We start from the raw sequence: 16,370 nt of genomic DNA, 5'->3' as shown, positions 1-16,370 counted from the left end.
TTTTACTCCTTCATATAAAAGGACTGCACAGAGAGCCTCAGAGTACCAGAAATTCATTATTAGTACCATTATTTTTGTTTTGCTTTTCATAATTTGTACGATGCAAAAATAAAAATTATTGCTTAGAATAGATGCAGTTAAACATACTACCATTGGTAGTATTGGCAGCATGGGGCTAGCAACCAAACTTCATTAAAAAGAGGAAATTAAATGATAACAATAACAATGTGAAATGTATGTATGATAGTGAAATAGTAATACATCTTCATATCATATAATGTTTGGTGTGGAGACAAAGAATTTGGATACGTTCACTGTTATCTTCATTTGTGATTTGAGAAGTGCAATCAAAATTATGAAAAATATAAAATCAAATATGAAATTATAAAATTATATAAGTAGTAGTTCCCAGATATTACATTTTAATGATATCTGACACTTTCACATGTGTCATAAAACACATTTTGAGTGCAGAGCTACTCAGAGATAGTTCATGGACTTTAAAACTACATAGGAGAAGTCTGGATTACCTGTACCTACCTGTGATGCAACTATTTGGGGAAAATTGACATTAGTAATTATATTACTAATGTATGTAGTATGTTCATAAGAAATAGACAAAAAGAAAATCTACAAATGTTGAACTGAATCATTAATATTTGTGACACATTCCATTATAGTGCCATGTTCCATTATAGTGCCATAATTACCCAATTATACCACTGAGTTTGCATATTAACATGAGTAATTCTCCCTTCCCAGTTCTCAATTATAAATACTATAAGCCTACGGAGTGTTTGATTGTACTCTTCAATAGCACAGCTGCTCTTAGAAATATTTTACTATTTAGTGCTACTGCTAATATAAATGTATAATGTTAAATGACAATTCGAATGCGACTTTTGTAAAGTAGGAATATAATTTGTTTTGAAATGTGAAGGGGGAAAAAGTTGTTATTATGGACTGACAAGGGGAAAATATAATAGATAGGCAGCTGATCTGTAAAAACTATAAGAATTATAATCAAACTATTCTTCCTTCATGCTGAAAAACTGTCAGTGCAGGAAAAGATAAAATATATGAAGTTAATACAACAAACAAGCATCAAGCTTGCATCATGCAAGGTCTATCTGAAAAGGTACAAATGGGGTACCAGCAATTACTTTTCTCTCCTTGTGAAAAAAAAACATGACATATAAAATGTATAAGTGTTGAAAAAAAAATTAAATAACAATCACTTGAAGGGACTGTACCAGATTTTTCCCCCTGGTAATTAAGTTAAATTAGTTTTACCCAGATATATTGTAAAAACAACTCAACAACAACCAACAATTGGAAATGTTTTGCCTAAAATGTTCCCCCTCTATGATATTGAACTCATCTATCTCCATAGAGACAACCAGGTTATGGGCATGATCTATTTAGAGGTGACCCTGCCAATGTAAAAGTGCATGTTTTTGTGGAATAACAAAAACAAAACCACCTGTAACTGAATTAATGCAAGACAGATGAGTGTAATGTCATTGTGTGGAACATTCCAAGCACGCACTAACTGTTCAAGGCTCACACGCTCCTGTCTGTAACCACTATCAGATAACTCAATCATAATGCATGTATTGTCTTTGTTCAAGTCCAGCCAACGTTAGATCAATCTTACTTTTTAAAAATGTGTATCCGTCCAGTATTCAAATAAATTCATATATAAATTCCTTCTTTCTCAAAACCAACTTAGTATTATGAACACATTTAAAGACTTGTTTTCTTTCGCTCAAAGTCCATCCATCTAACCAGCAATCTTTAGATTCATAGAGTTTCCAATGGTTAAAAAGATTTGAGATTAGCAACCTGACAACAAAATTTAAATAGATTTTGAAGTTCCTATTACTGACAACAAGCTACAAAAGCCTTTGAGGAACAAAATTATTGGTGAAAATTTCTCAATTTGACTACAGATGGTAACTTGAAAAATAAACCAATCCATTCATCTGTACAATCCTCCTTCTCTATATCCACACAGCTGTTTAGCAAATTAATTAAATTATAGATTTCAAGACAAAATTCTAAATTCTGAAGAAAATAATTTTGATCATTTGAAATAAACTTTTTAGGACACATAATTATAACGTACCCATCATTTAAACATCTCTTCAAACCTTCTTTCTTAGATCCTTTTGAAAGTTCCTTCATTCTTCAGATCCTCTGTTCTTTGAAATGATTGGACACAACACTCTTCACTTTACACTAAAAACTTTCATACACTTATACTTCTTCACTCTTCAGTCTGATAACCTGCAGTAAGACTGAGCTGGTTCAGATTTGAAATGTAACATAATATTTGAAATGTTATGTTAGAAATTTGTGCTCCAAAACAGTAAATTGTTTACCTGGTCAGGAAAGAACGACACACTTCGACAAAACTTTACAAAGACGCCTTGGGTCCAGGGTTATCGCCTAGAATGTTCCACAATATGGTATTAAACCTATCTATTGTACATTTATTTAATTGCTGTTGCTGGATAATACATTAAAATATGTTATTGTGTGCAGGGTCACCTCTCCACAGATCAACTCGGTAACTTGGCCTGGCAGATTCACCGCCTTGTCTCCACGGAGACTGATATATTTAATGTTACATTGTGGAACATTCCGACAAGCTAGTAACATTTCACATCAGTATCATGAAATGAAAGAAGGGAATGAATAATGTCCTATTGTAGCATGTTGAGAGCCATTTGTATTATTATACGAAAGTGACAGTATGTTCATATAATTTTGTAAAGTTTAAACAATCAATGTAGCACAGACAAAGGCAGCTAATTTGAATGGAAAGTATACAATTGTTTCAGTACCGAGTGTTCACTGGTAAATGTGACAGTCAAAACACTTTATAAGTAGAGAAATTATATATCTGTACTGATTTGCAGATCAAGTGTTAGAAGTTTACGTTCATGTACAAATTTAGCAAAACACACTTTTCTTAATGCCATTACTGCATCTTCATTATCAAAATAAGTGAATACATTTTTCATCGAGTCTTTAAATGCAATGGCCTGGGGAAAATAGAATATGCAGAACTATAGCCGTTTATTAAAAGTGCAGGATGATATATGGCTACTGCAGTTTCAGAGGTGATAAAAAGATCTAGTTTACATTTAAAAAAGGCAAGCATGGTAATATCAAAAACTACAAGAATAGCAAAAGTAATATAGGCAGCTCAATTGTGTAGTCAAAATATGCTTTGGTCAATCAAGACAAAATTGTTTAGGAAGTGCATTTGTGTTTTCATTGTAATACCAAGGCAACAAGGTAGGTAGAAGTTATTTGTGCTACGTCTTGTTTTATAAGATTACTGTTACTGCAAAAGTGTTCGATAAGTTCATTTATGTTGTACCGCATAGTATATCGTGTATGAGTGCATTATAAGACAGCACTGACTTTGTTCATTGGCCATTCATTATACCAATAGAAACACTGCTAGTTGTTGATGCTCTAGAGATATATATGTAAGATGAACACAGCTGCATTCAGTAGGTTTGGTGAAGTCTTCATCAGTCCATTGTACAACTTTTGTTTGTAGCATCAGGTGTCTAAAACAAAAATAAAAGAAAAAATTGTTAAAATTCAATCAACATCTTAAAACAGTGGTTCTTAACCTTGTTGGAGGTACTGAACCCCACCAGTTTCATATGCACATTCACTGAACCCTTCTTTATTGAAAAATAAAATATAATTTTTTTTTAATTCAAGACATCTATGTTTTACTGGTGCACAAAAAGAACCATGCATTAACATCACTGTGTTCAAAGAATAAAACCAATACAATGCATGAACTCACAACAAATTACATATATATACCTTTTAACAAAGACATGACCTTTTTTAATACTACCACACTGAAATTATTTTAATTTTGTATTCTATTATGTATTCCAATAATTAACTTATTGTATTTATGCTATTTATTATTTTTAACATTCTAACACACACCCATTACCTAATTTCCATCAGGCTAGAATAATAATGAATATTTAATGCAAATCAGTGTAACTTCTACTGTTGCCTTTGAGAGACCAGTTCAGAAATGCATGGCTTCACCTTAGCCACTCTCATGTCATTTTCACAGCAAAGTCTGTTCCTTTTCTTCATTTTTATGTCGTTTTATGTTTTTATGCCGTTCGAATGGCTCATTTAATTCGGGCGGGTACTTCGATAGCAATGTTCCCTCTAATTTTTTACGAGTCTGAGCAACCACACAAACTCCCTGAGCGGTCTCATGGACCACTGTGAGCAACATCAGACCTGTGCACTGTGGTCATGCTGCATCGCATCCATCCAAGTTAAATGGTTTATTAAAAGAATCAAATTACCATATTTACATTTCTAAGACTTTTAATTAAGTGCTTTAGCCCACTTATACAATGAAAATGACAAAAATCTTGCTCATGACCTGTGTCGTATGTTAATGCTATTGGAAGTATAAATATTTAGTTTTAACTATGGCAAAACATGAGCTTCCAACCAAACCAAGACAACTGCAAACTCCAATGTTGAAAACACACTTAACATTTTTATGATAAAGCTCTGACTTGTATTATGAGTTTATGAGCCATTATGCGAAGCTTTTGCTTGATTTTTACTACTCATAATCTAGTGACAGTATTCAATGACCAATACACACTGAGAGAAATCTGTATCTGCACACCCAGCTGCTCTATTACTGTACATTTATATATCATATCAAAACACAATATATATAATGTGTATTTGTAAATAAAATATATTCAAAACAAGTGTTATGGGTCAAAATAAATATATATTTACAAACCACACACTGCCAACAGTGAACAAACACACACACTTCAAAATGTACACAAACACACACTGGAAACTAAAAATACACTGTACATGTGACAGTGTGACACTCATTCTGTGACAGAGGTTGGAGGATCGAGTCCCGCTCGGACCAACTTCTGTCATGGTGTCCTTAGGCAAGACACTTCACCCAAGTGGTGTGTGCGTGAATAATTAGTGGTGGTCAGGGTTAGCAGATTGGCATTAGCTAATGCTAATGATTACACATAATACACATTTGACCCACAATTAAGTCAATAGCAGAATAAACCACGCTTACCGATCAGGAACAGCATCCAGTCTATCAAATCATAAGGTCCTCTGCTCCACAGTCCACCATGAGATCTTCATTCGGTTCCATGAACCACTCCGGGTCCGAGATGCCTCTAGTTTAACTTGTACAAACATCCACAGTGTCCTCAGTCGCGTACTTCCTTTGTTTTGTCCGTTTCATCATGTTTAAAACGCAAAACTACTGTAAAACAGTGCGTAAAATTACGCAATTTACGTGCGCGTAATTTTACGCGCGGATCTCTGCCCGAGGGCGGGCCGCCGGAACGTTAAGGGGTTAAACAGCACTTAGAATCATTAGCGAGTCTTCACTCCATGTCAGCCACATCGGCCACATCGGCTAAAACTCTGGTAGCGGCACATGAGGACGCCTGTCAATGACGTTGATAAGCTGTGCAAATACGTATGTGAATCACATAATTGGCTGGAACAGCTCGTCACCAGTCACACTCACTGACTCACATTGAAAAATAGCGCAGAATGAATTGTTGTGTGTTTATTTTATTTTCAACTGGGACTGACTCACCGAACCCCTAGGGTTCGATCGAACCCAGGTTAAGAACCACTGACTTAAAAACATAATAGTCATATAGTCAACTTTTACACATATTGTTATTTTGTTTTCAATATGGGTAAAATTCACAAATAAAAATATGAAATAAAATGAAACACAATTTTTTTTGCATAGTTATGTTATGACTAGGTTAAAAAAAAAAAAATCTTAAAGTTTGTAGGATAAAGGAGTTGCGCTTTACCTGACATTCTACCTATAGCCGCCTCCCACCGCTCCTCTGGTCATCGTATCGTAGCGCAGGCCTCTCATTGGAGGAGTGGGAGAGGGAGGGACATCCTGTCTAAGTGGACCCCTCTGCTGTGAGCTAAACAGACAAGAGATAGTGGCAATAATATAAAGCCAAAGTACAAAATATCATACATTATATGTATGTATGTATGTATGTATGTATGTACCGTATTTTCCGCACTATAAGGCGCACCTAAAAGCCTTTAATTTTCTCAAAAGCCCACAGTGCGCCTCATAATCCGATGCGCCTTATATATGGATCAATATTGGTCAATTATGACACCCGTAGTCAGGAAGCGTTGCCGAAGTAATAGCAGTAATAACGGGGAGACGGGGAGTCAGCGCCGGGCGACATTCGCCACAATCTGCCAATGGATTGCGGATGCCTGGGCTGATATATCAGTCTCAACTGTGGTCCGAGCTTTCACGAAGGCAGGAATTGTCACTGAACTACCAGACAACAGCAGCGACACGGATAATGGCGATTTGGACGAGGTGGAATCGGGCACTTTGAATGAGCTCGCCCAACTGTTCAACTCAGACACTGAAGAGGAAGAATTTGACAGATTCGTGAATGAGGAATTAACTGAAAAAGTGAGCTTTACGTGTTTCTTTCACATGGTTTGCAACTAAACAAGGCTGGGAGATATTGTGACTATGGACATTAACGTTTGAACAACATTGAGTTATTGTTATTGCTTTGCACTGTTTGGAGAGTTACTATATTGTGAATGCATTAACGTGTTTTGTGAGTGAACAAAGTTTTCAGAGCGTTTTTTTTTTAAAATATTCTATTAATAAAGTTTGACTGGCTGACTTATCTGACTGTTTTGTTGACAGTCCCTTTAGCGGAGCTCCATCTCGTGGATGCATAACACAACCCCAGCTACTACAGTAGTTTATATTCTATGAGCCTTATAATGCGGTGCGCCCTATATATGAAAACTGTTTTAAAATAGGCCATTCATTGAAGGTGCGCCTTATAGTGCGGAAAATAAGGTATGTATGTATGTATGTATGTATGTATGTATGTATGTATATATATATATATATGTATGTTTTACCTGGGGATTGGGTAGTATCTAGGCTCCACAGTTCTTGGGTCTCTGGTGTAGGCTGGTCCCCCTGTGTAAGAGTACGGGCCTGATGAGTTGGCACTGTGGTTAGGATAGGCTGGAGTTTGGGGGTTAACATTGTGATTGGGGTACGATGGACTTTGGGAGTATGCTTGATGGTTCTGGGGGGGTCCTGGGTAGTGTCCCGACCAGGGCTGCTGTGTCTGGATGGGGTACTCGGATGGATCCTGGGGTCCTCTCCTGTAGACACAAAGTCACAGGATTAGTCAAAAGACAATTTTACATAACCAAGTAAAATTTAGTTTAATTTTATTTATTTAAAATCACTATGTTGTACAAAGGTGGATTTAAAGGGGCTGTACCTGATTTTAATGTATTCTTGCCAAGATAAATGCTCTTTACATCATGCATAATTATATATTTCAAGTAGCATTTTGTCGGGTTATAACAACTATAGAAGCTATTTACTGCTACTACAGCTACTACTACTACTACTACTACTACAGCTACTACTACTACTACTACTACTACTACTACTACTACTACTACTACTACTAGTGGAACCCAACTGTTTGACACTATACCTTGATTCTCAGTCACTGTCAAAAGTGACAAAAAAGCAAATAATGAGGAGAGTTTGGAGAATTATAAAAAAAACAACAACAAAAAAAAAAACAACTACATGACACTATGCAATATCACTCTGACACATGGCACTTTAACAACTATTGACTCTCTTGGTATTATTGCACTGCCATTATTGGTTTTGCATTGAATTATTTTGATTTGTTTCAAGCGCTTGCTGATTGTAAATATTTACTGCACTTCTGAATGGCCATTCATGTGAACTGTCTGTCTTAAATCTTGCATGTCATTTATTATTTCTAATATATGGTACCGACCAAACTCAAGTTCAGTCTCCTGTCACTTCCCTCCTAGAGTGTTCCCTAGTCTTCTGATTATTAGCCCATTAACCCTTTCTTACTATATAATGACTGCACCATAGTATTGCCTCACTGTTAACTGAGCATCACGCAGTTGCTACACAGGACTAGAACGGGACTAAACAAGACTAAAACAAGACTAGACCAGGGCTAAACCAGGGCTAAATCAGGATTAGACCAGGACTAGACCAGGGCTAGACCGGGGTAAACCAGGGATAGATCCGCGCTAAACCAGCACTAGACCGGGGATAAATCAGAATTAGACTGGGGCTAGACCAGGACTCAACCATGGCTAATCCAGGACTAGACCAGGGCTAAACCAGGGCTAAACCAGGACTAAACCAGGACTAAACCAGGGCTAAACCAGGATTAGACCAGGACTAGACTAGGGTTAGACCAGGGCTCAACCAGGGCTAGACCCGAGCTAAACCAGGGCCTGACCAGGACTACACCAAGGCTAAACCAGGACTAAACCAGAGCTAAACTAGGACTAGACAAGGACTAGGCCAGGACTAAATCAGGACTAGACCGAGGCTAAACCAGGACTAGACCAGAGCTAGACCAGGGCTCAACAAGGGCTAAACCAGGACTAGACCCGGGCTAAACTAGGACTACACCAGGTCCAGACCAGGGCTAAACCAGGACTAGAGTAGTACAAGAAGAGAGATAGAACAGGACTAGAACGGTCAAGTATAGCCAGATCAACTATTACCTCAGAATACTAGGACTAGAATAGTAAGTACAAGAACAGGGCTAGAACAGGCCTAAACCAAGACTAGAACAAGACTAGACCAGGGCTAAACCAGGGCTAGATTAGGGCTAGAACAGGTCTAAAATAGGTCTACACCAGGGCTAAACCAGGGCTAAATCAGGATTAGACCAGGACTAGACCAGGGCTGGACCAGGGCTCAACAAGGACTAAACCAGGACTAGACCCGGGTTAAACTAGGACTACACCAGGACTAGACCAGGGCTAGATCAGGACTAGAGTAGTACAAGAAGAGGGCTAGAACAGGACTAGAACAGTACTAGAACAGGACTAGAACAGGACTAGACCAGGTCTAAACCAGGACTAGAATGGGACTAGAACAGAACTACACCAGGACTAGACCAGGATTAGACCAGGGCTAGACCAGGGCTAGAACAGGGCTAGACCAGGGTAAACCAGGGATAGATCCGAGCTAAACCAGCACTAGACCGGGGATAAACCAGAACTAGACCAGGGCTAGACCAGGGCTCGACCAGGTCTCGACCAGGGCTAGACCAGGGCTAGACCAGGGCTCAACAAGGGCTAAACCAGGACTAGACCCGGGCTAAACCAGGACTACACCAGGTCTAGACCAGGGCTAGACCAGGACTAGAACAGGACTAATCTAGGTCTAAACCAGGACTAGAACAAGACTAGAACAGAACTACACCAGCACTAGACCAGGATTAGACCAGGACTAGACCAGGGATAGACCAGGGGTAAACCAGGAATAGATCTGAGCTAAACCAGCACTAGACGGGGGCTAAACCAGAACTAGACCGGGGCTAGACCAGGGCTTGACCAGGGCTCAACCAGGGCTCAACCAGGACCAAACCAGGACTAGACCAGGACTAGACTATGGCTAGACCAGGGCTCGATCAGGGCTAGACCCGAGCTAAACCAGAACTAGACCAGGCCTAAACCAGAACTAGACCAGGGCTTAAACAGGACGAGACCAGGACTAGACCAAGGCTAAACCAGGACTAGACCTGGGCTAAACTAGAACTAGACCAGGACTAGACCAGGGCTAAACCAGGACTAGACCAAGGCTAAACCAGGACTAGACCAGGGCTACACTTGGACTAGACCAGGGCCAGGCCAGGGCTAGAACAGGACTAGAACAGGACTAGACCAGGTCTAAACCAGGACTAGAACGGGACTAGAACAGAACTACACCAGGACTAGATCAGGATTAGACCAGGACTAGACCAGGGCTAGATCAGGGCTAGAACAGTGCTAGACTGGGGTAAACCAGGGATAGATCCGAGCTAAACCAGCACTAGACCGGGGATAAACCAGAATTAGACCAGGGATAAACCAGAACTAGACCAGGGATAAACCAGAACTAGACCGGGACTAGACCGGGGCTAGACGGGGGCTAGACCAGGGCTAGACCAGGGCTAGACCAGGGCTAGACCAGGGCTAGACCAGGGCTCGACCAGGGCTAAACCAGTACTAGACCAGGGCTACACCAGGGCTAAACCAGGACTAAACCAGGGCTAAACCAAGACTAGACCAGGACTAGACTAGGGCTAGACCAGGGCTCGACCAGGGCTAGACCCAAGCTAAACCAGGACTAAACCAGGGCTAAACCAAGATTAGACCAGAACTAGACTATCAATCAAACTTTATTTCTATAGCGCATTCCAACAACCAAAGCTGCCCAAAGTGCTGTACAACATTAAAAACACGATTAAAAACAATAAACATTATACAAATCAACAGAGCACATTACACCATTAAAATAAAGAAAGAGTCCCAGGGCTAAGTGTTAAAAGCCATTCTAAATAAATATGTTTGGCTTTAAACAGAGGCAGGTCAGAGATGGAACGTAACTCTATGGGCTGTTGCCCATAGAGTTACGTTAGAGGTTAGACCAGGGCTTGACCAGGGCTAGACCCGAGCTAAACCAGGAATAGACCAGGGCTAAACCAGGACTAGAACAAGGCTAAACCAGGACGAGACCAGGACTAGACCAGGGCTCAACAAGGGCTAAACCAGGACTAGACCCGGTCTAAACTAGGACTACACCAGGTCTAGACCAGGGCTAGACCAGGACTAGAGTAGTGCAAGAAGAGGGCTAAATCAGAACTAGACCAGGAGTTAAACAGGACAAGACCAGGACAAGACCAAGGCTAAACCAGAACTAGACCAGGGCTAAACTAGGACTAGATCAGGGCTAAACTAGGACTAGACCTGGGCCAGGCAAGGGCTAGAACAGAGCTAGACCAGTCTACATCCAGACTGTGGTAATGCAACCTAAGACTATATACTGTAGAATGAGATCCTGTATCCAGTCCTGTATCTTTGACCAGTGACACAAGAGTCTAGAAATGCTGCTGACAGTTGATTTGGACGTCTCCAGAATAAGACCTGGACGCAGACCTCACACTAGCAAGATGTACAGTAACAGAGCCATTTTAGAGCCATGGCTCAGCTAACATGGTCCCTCGGCACTGTAAAATTAAATTCAAAATTAATCTTGATTTATTTGAGTCATTTTGACTAGATTTATTGAGTTTATGGGACTATTAATTTGTTTTTAGTACTTCAGACAGGTTTCAATATTTCACCTTCTAATGAGGTAGATCTTTTTGGTCTTGAAATTAGACAACATTTTTAAAAGGCACTCTATGTAACTTTTGGTGTAGGGACTGCTACTTGCTTGTCTCAATACATGGATAGATAGCTATAGATACTGGCAGGTAATGCAAAATATTGTATGTTAACACCATACTATGGAAAATTTTAGGCAGAGCAAGCAGGTAGTGGACCCTCTATCGGAAAAAGTTACATAGAGGACTTTTAAACAAGGCCTAAATACAACAAATTGAGCAAACAAACTAGTTAAATGCACTAAAAACAATATTCTGAATTCAAGTCTTTTACATTTTTTATACTGCTCATATACTATTTTTACAGTGCATCCTCCCACAGCTGCAGTGATCCTCCAAGCTCCTGTCATTAGACCCTGGTATTAGACAAGTACACAAACACATGTCTCTTGCATAGCTAACATTATGAAGCTCTACTCTAAGCCCCAGTCCACTTCACTTTCACTTTAACTACTGCACCAGCCAGATACAAGCACCTATATAACACTCTGTAGCCATGTAGCCTGAGAGGGGAGTGTCAGAGCTTTAGATAGAGTTACATTGTCCTGAATTTAAAGCTGCTATGAGTCTTAGAAAATGCATTGCCAGATACATAATTATAGACATCTCTCTTGGCTGAAATGTTTGATGAATTAACCAATACATTCACAAAGTTGTTAAAAGTGTGAAAGGAAGTAAAGAAGGCATTTACTACAGCACTATTCTATTCCATTGTATGTCAGATGTGCAGTGTATGTGCAGTGTATAGGAGATGTTGCAATGCAATGCTTTAAATGAGGCATACCCAAACTGTAGCCCGGGGCCCAAATGCAACCCTCAGAAAAGTTTTTCTTGGGCCTCAAGCATCCAGGTGAATTGGCCCATATTACCTTAAACAGTATTTTTTACTGTACATCTATGAAAATCTACTTACTGCCCATATCAAATATTTAATTGAGGATCCAAGCATGTCTAGTGCAGGGGTGTCAAACTCAAATTCACAGAGGGCCAAAATTAAAAACGCGGGCCAAATTTAAAATTTATTGTACAATTTTAACAACAGCTGAATGTTTTTCAGAAGGGGCTGGATTAAATTTGAGGGAGGCGACAGGTAGCAGATGATAATGAGTGTCAACAGAAGTGGTGTGGACCGGCGCAAACGTATTTGCAAAGTATTCTGGGACTCATAGTATTAGAGGTGCATGTGTAATACTGGTGCAGCAGCCGGCGGGCGAGCTCTAATACATATTTGATATGGCCTCGTCAAATTTGGCCCTCAATATAATTGAGTCTGAGTCTGACATGTCTGGTCTAGTGGTCTAGTCTAACTTGTAATAATAACACAAATTTGAAGTATTCACTGTACTGGCGACCAGTCTTTGGCCCTCAATTAGCCCTCAGCTTTGTCTGTGTTTTTATATGTGGCCCTTTATGAGAAAAGTTTGGACACCCCCACTTTAAATACTTTAATAATTAAACTGAGACTTAAAGTAGACTTTTAACTTTGTTATAGCTGTTTCCTCTTTTCATTTACCTTCTCAAAGTTGTTTTTGGAGTATTTGAGCAATTTTGACCGTTTTCACCGTCACCAGCATATGCCCTGTCTGTACTTATTTCCTTCTTCAATTTTATTTTCTTAATCACTGATACGAGGATTGGGCAGCGTAGTCATTGTGGGACAAATGAAAAAAATCCGCTACTTGCTAGTGTTATCTGCAGCTATTCATAGGAGGGGATGACAGCTTACATTACTAAATAGGGGATAACAATAAAGTAAAATATTGACAAATGTGGCTTTAGTCTACAGGAAATCATAGGCACAAATTGTTTGTTTAAACTGCAAGCAGTGATGATGGCCCATGCCACCATGCGCACATCTCTCCTATCTGCCCACCATGGACTTATTACAGCCTCTGTCTCAATTTTCAATCACTCTGCACTTTGTGTCAGTGATTCATAGAACCACTGTTACATATGTAACTCTCGTTATACTGGTGGGATCCATGGCTTTGAACCAGCAACCTTGTGCATAATAAAACTGTAACTGTAGTGTAATTTGACAATCGAAGTGACATAAATAATGTTTGTGTCAATTTTCAATAACTTTGCATAGAGTAATTTCTGTTTCTGTATTTAGAAAGTCCAATGTGAAATGTGGATAAACATCTACATTCCACAGTCCAAATAATAAAGAATATGATGTTGGTCTAATTTACGTTTTTGCATGTTATAGAGAATACAATGAATCCCCCAGGTTTTATTACAATTGGATTGAATATTTTTGGACTTTTTATGTATATTGCAGGGGGTGTTATAGTCACCATTGGTTATGTACTAATTTCTCTGATTTTGCAATGTTGATTAAAATTTTAGCTTTGTAGGCTGATGCCGATGGCAGTGACCAGCTAACAAAAAAACAGAAAATAAAGCAATTTTTTGCTGCCGTGCTACACAAAAAAAATGTAATGTTAATTATTGATCATCAACATGTGAAATGGAAGCTCATTTGGATTAAAAACATAGGACTACATAGGTTTTATATAAACGTATGTCAAAGTTGCGGCAGTAAGGAGTAGGGGTTACTGTATTATTACTATTTGGAGTAGTAGTTTATATCCCTGAATGATGTATCTGTTCATTATACACTGTGCCGTTCTTCTTGTTTAAGGCTGTTAAAAGTGTAGCTATTATAAAGTGACTGATAAATTCCTGGATTCCTGGATGTGCCTTACCACCCGTCTGAGTGGACCTGTTGCTGATAATATTACTCTACATGAACAGACCGACAGGCTACACTGGTTTGGCCTAAGCACAGATACATGTACTAAACAGATCAGTGTTAGCTCTATGGTGTGAGCAGAAGCCATGTGCACAGAGCAGAGATGGTGGGCTGTTTGGGTGGTCAGTGCATGCCCCTCATGTTTGGGATATCTCCTGGCTCCATGACCAATCTCAGCACATTTATACAAGAGTGACAGAGAGAGGAGAGGGAAAACTGGAGAATGATTCAAAAGTTACATAAACAAAGTGATTAATCAATATATCTGTAATAATGTCTAATTGCATTTTATATCATTAATTGCTTTGTTTCTAGCAAATTTCTAGTGAGTAAAATAATTCTGATGATTTAAGTGATAAACCTCACAGAAGCTTTGTTCCACTCTGCTGACTATTAAGGCTGACAATCATCTCACAATTTATAATACTATCTAAATATAGCCAAATAGAAAACTGCTGATATATTGCACATGGTATTTTATACCCAGGACACGCTGGAGGGACTATGTATCTCAGCTGGCTTGGGAATGTCTTGGGATCCCACCGGAAGAGCTGAGAAAAGTGTTTGGGGTGGAGGAAATCTAGGAATCCCTGCTTCCACTGCTGATTCCCGACCTGATCCCAGATAAGCGGAAGAAAATGGATAGATGGATTTTATTTTCCTTTCTTAGGACCTTTAGGTATTTCCAAAGTTTTTATGTGGTATAGGAAGTATAGCCTTGTCTAGTCCAGCTCTCTCTTGTTATTTCCACTGCTCTTAATGTGAGTGTCAGTCATCTGTGCTGCTCACTGTTTAGACTACTGCCCCAAGACCAGCTGCCCTTCTGTCTGTCCATGTGTCCAACTACGCCCCCTCCCCTCCCCACCGCCCCACCCCAGTCCCTGGCTCGTCTGCTCTTTCCTGGGCACATTTGGGGTGGTGTGGCCTGTCACTCCTCTCTCTCCCGGTGCCTCTGTGCTGCAGTAATATGGAGATAAGGTGTATAGGCCATAGCAGCAGCCAGATTAGACAAAAAGAGGAGTGAGAGGTGTTAAGTTAAGGAGACAAGGAGGCAGATAAGGAGAGATATGATGAGATAGGACAATTATGTGGGCTGAAGTTGCATTTGGTGGCCTCTGTATTATGTGGGTGCATTAGGAGAGGTTTAGTCATAGAACCTGGTAACCCAAAGCAATCGGCTAATTTTGTTTTGTTCTTGGGTGGTTATCCAATCAGAAAACAAAATAAAAAAGTCAAAAGTTTTATTTCAGGCAAATTGTAGGTAAAGTAGGAAGAAGTGTCTTGCTCAAGCACACAAAAATATGTACTGGAGGTTGTAGGAATAAAAAAAAAAAACAACAACCTTCGGATCAGAGGACAGGCAGCCTACAGTGTAGTGATGGGCTGTTCAACATAAAATATCAATATATATTATTGATATTTTTATCAATAAAATATTGATATTATTATATATTAATACAGACTGAGGATTTGAAAAGTAGCAATTCAGACAAAAATATTTTGCAAAAATGTATTTTCCAAAAACATGTTTTCTAAAAATATATTTTTTCTACATTTTGGAAAAGCAATGTTTATATTTTAAGTTAATCAGCACACAGATATAACTTTTAGATCAATTCAAACTGGAGTGGAGCAATGATAATGATGCCAAGAATATATATGATATTGCAATACTTGCCAATACTTGCCATATTAATTCTATGGCAGTACTTGCTATTGAATTCCTTAGTACCAGACTGAGACAAAAATTGAGACACTGGTATCACCAGTCATTACTATGGGGAATTTGGGGATACAGATATTCTATAAATCCTAAATCTACAATCTGCATTAAAGCAATAATGATCTTTTTGTATAATTTGTATAATCAAGTAATATTGGTTTCTACAAAGTCTGTGTATCATTTGTATTTTAATTTTTCTTTGACTCAACAACTGCCCAGGATGAACAGCTAAGCCCTTCCATTAGACCACAACAATGGACCCATTATTTCTAACAATAAACATAGGCTAGTTTATATTTAGCAAACATCTAAATTGAAGGACAAAGCCAAGCTCACCCTTCCAGTCAAGTCTGAAATCAAAATAATCATTAACTTCGGCTGGGGAAGCAGCTTGTTTGGAAATAAAGTGGCAATCCAGTCGGAATCTCTTGGGAATCCTGTGTAAATTCCGGAACGAGTTTGGAATTCTGTCCCAGGAACCAGCGAGCTCCACACAGCAGCTGGGGATCAGGGCTAATGAGGGAGAGGAAGCCAATACTGCACCCTCCCCCCCTAAAATACC

General features: G+C 39.1%; 1 protein-coding gene across 2 annotated transcripts in view; it reads right to left on the bottom strand.

Annotated features, from left to right (window-relative positions):
* Positions 1-2,795: 2,795 nt before the first annotated feature.
* Positions 2,796-16,370, bottom strand: part of pard3bb (par-3 family cell polarity regulator beta b) — a 497,556-nt gene continuing 483,981 nt past the window's right edge. For both annotated transcript variants that reach the window (XM_033986829.2, XM_033986830.2), the window contains exons 25-27: positions 7,009-7,260; positions 5,898-6,020; positions 2,796-3,587 (exon numbers count right to left, since the gene is read on the bottom strand). In XM_033986829.2, the coding sequence (XP_033842720.1) occupies positions 5,906-6,020; positions 7,009-7,260 (367 nt within the window). In that variant the 3' untranslated portion in view covers positions 2,796-3,587; positions 5,898-5,905. The remainder of the gene's footprint in view (positions 3,588-5,897; positions 6,021-7,008; positions 7,261-16,370) is intronic.

This window comes from Periophthalmus magnuspinnatus, chromosome 21 (assembly GCF_009829125.3).
Source record: "Periophthalmus magnuspinnatus isolate fPerMag1 chromosome 21, fPerMag1.2.pri, whole genome shotgun sequence".
Taxonomy (NCBI): domain Eukaryota; kingdom Metazoa; phylum Chordata; class Actinopteri; order Gobiiformes; family Gobiidae; genus Periophthalmus; species Periophthalmus magnuspinnatus.
Note: the sequence above shows the minus strand (reverse complement) of the source record. Positions and strands in the feature narration are given on the sequence as shown.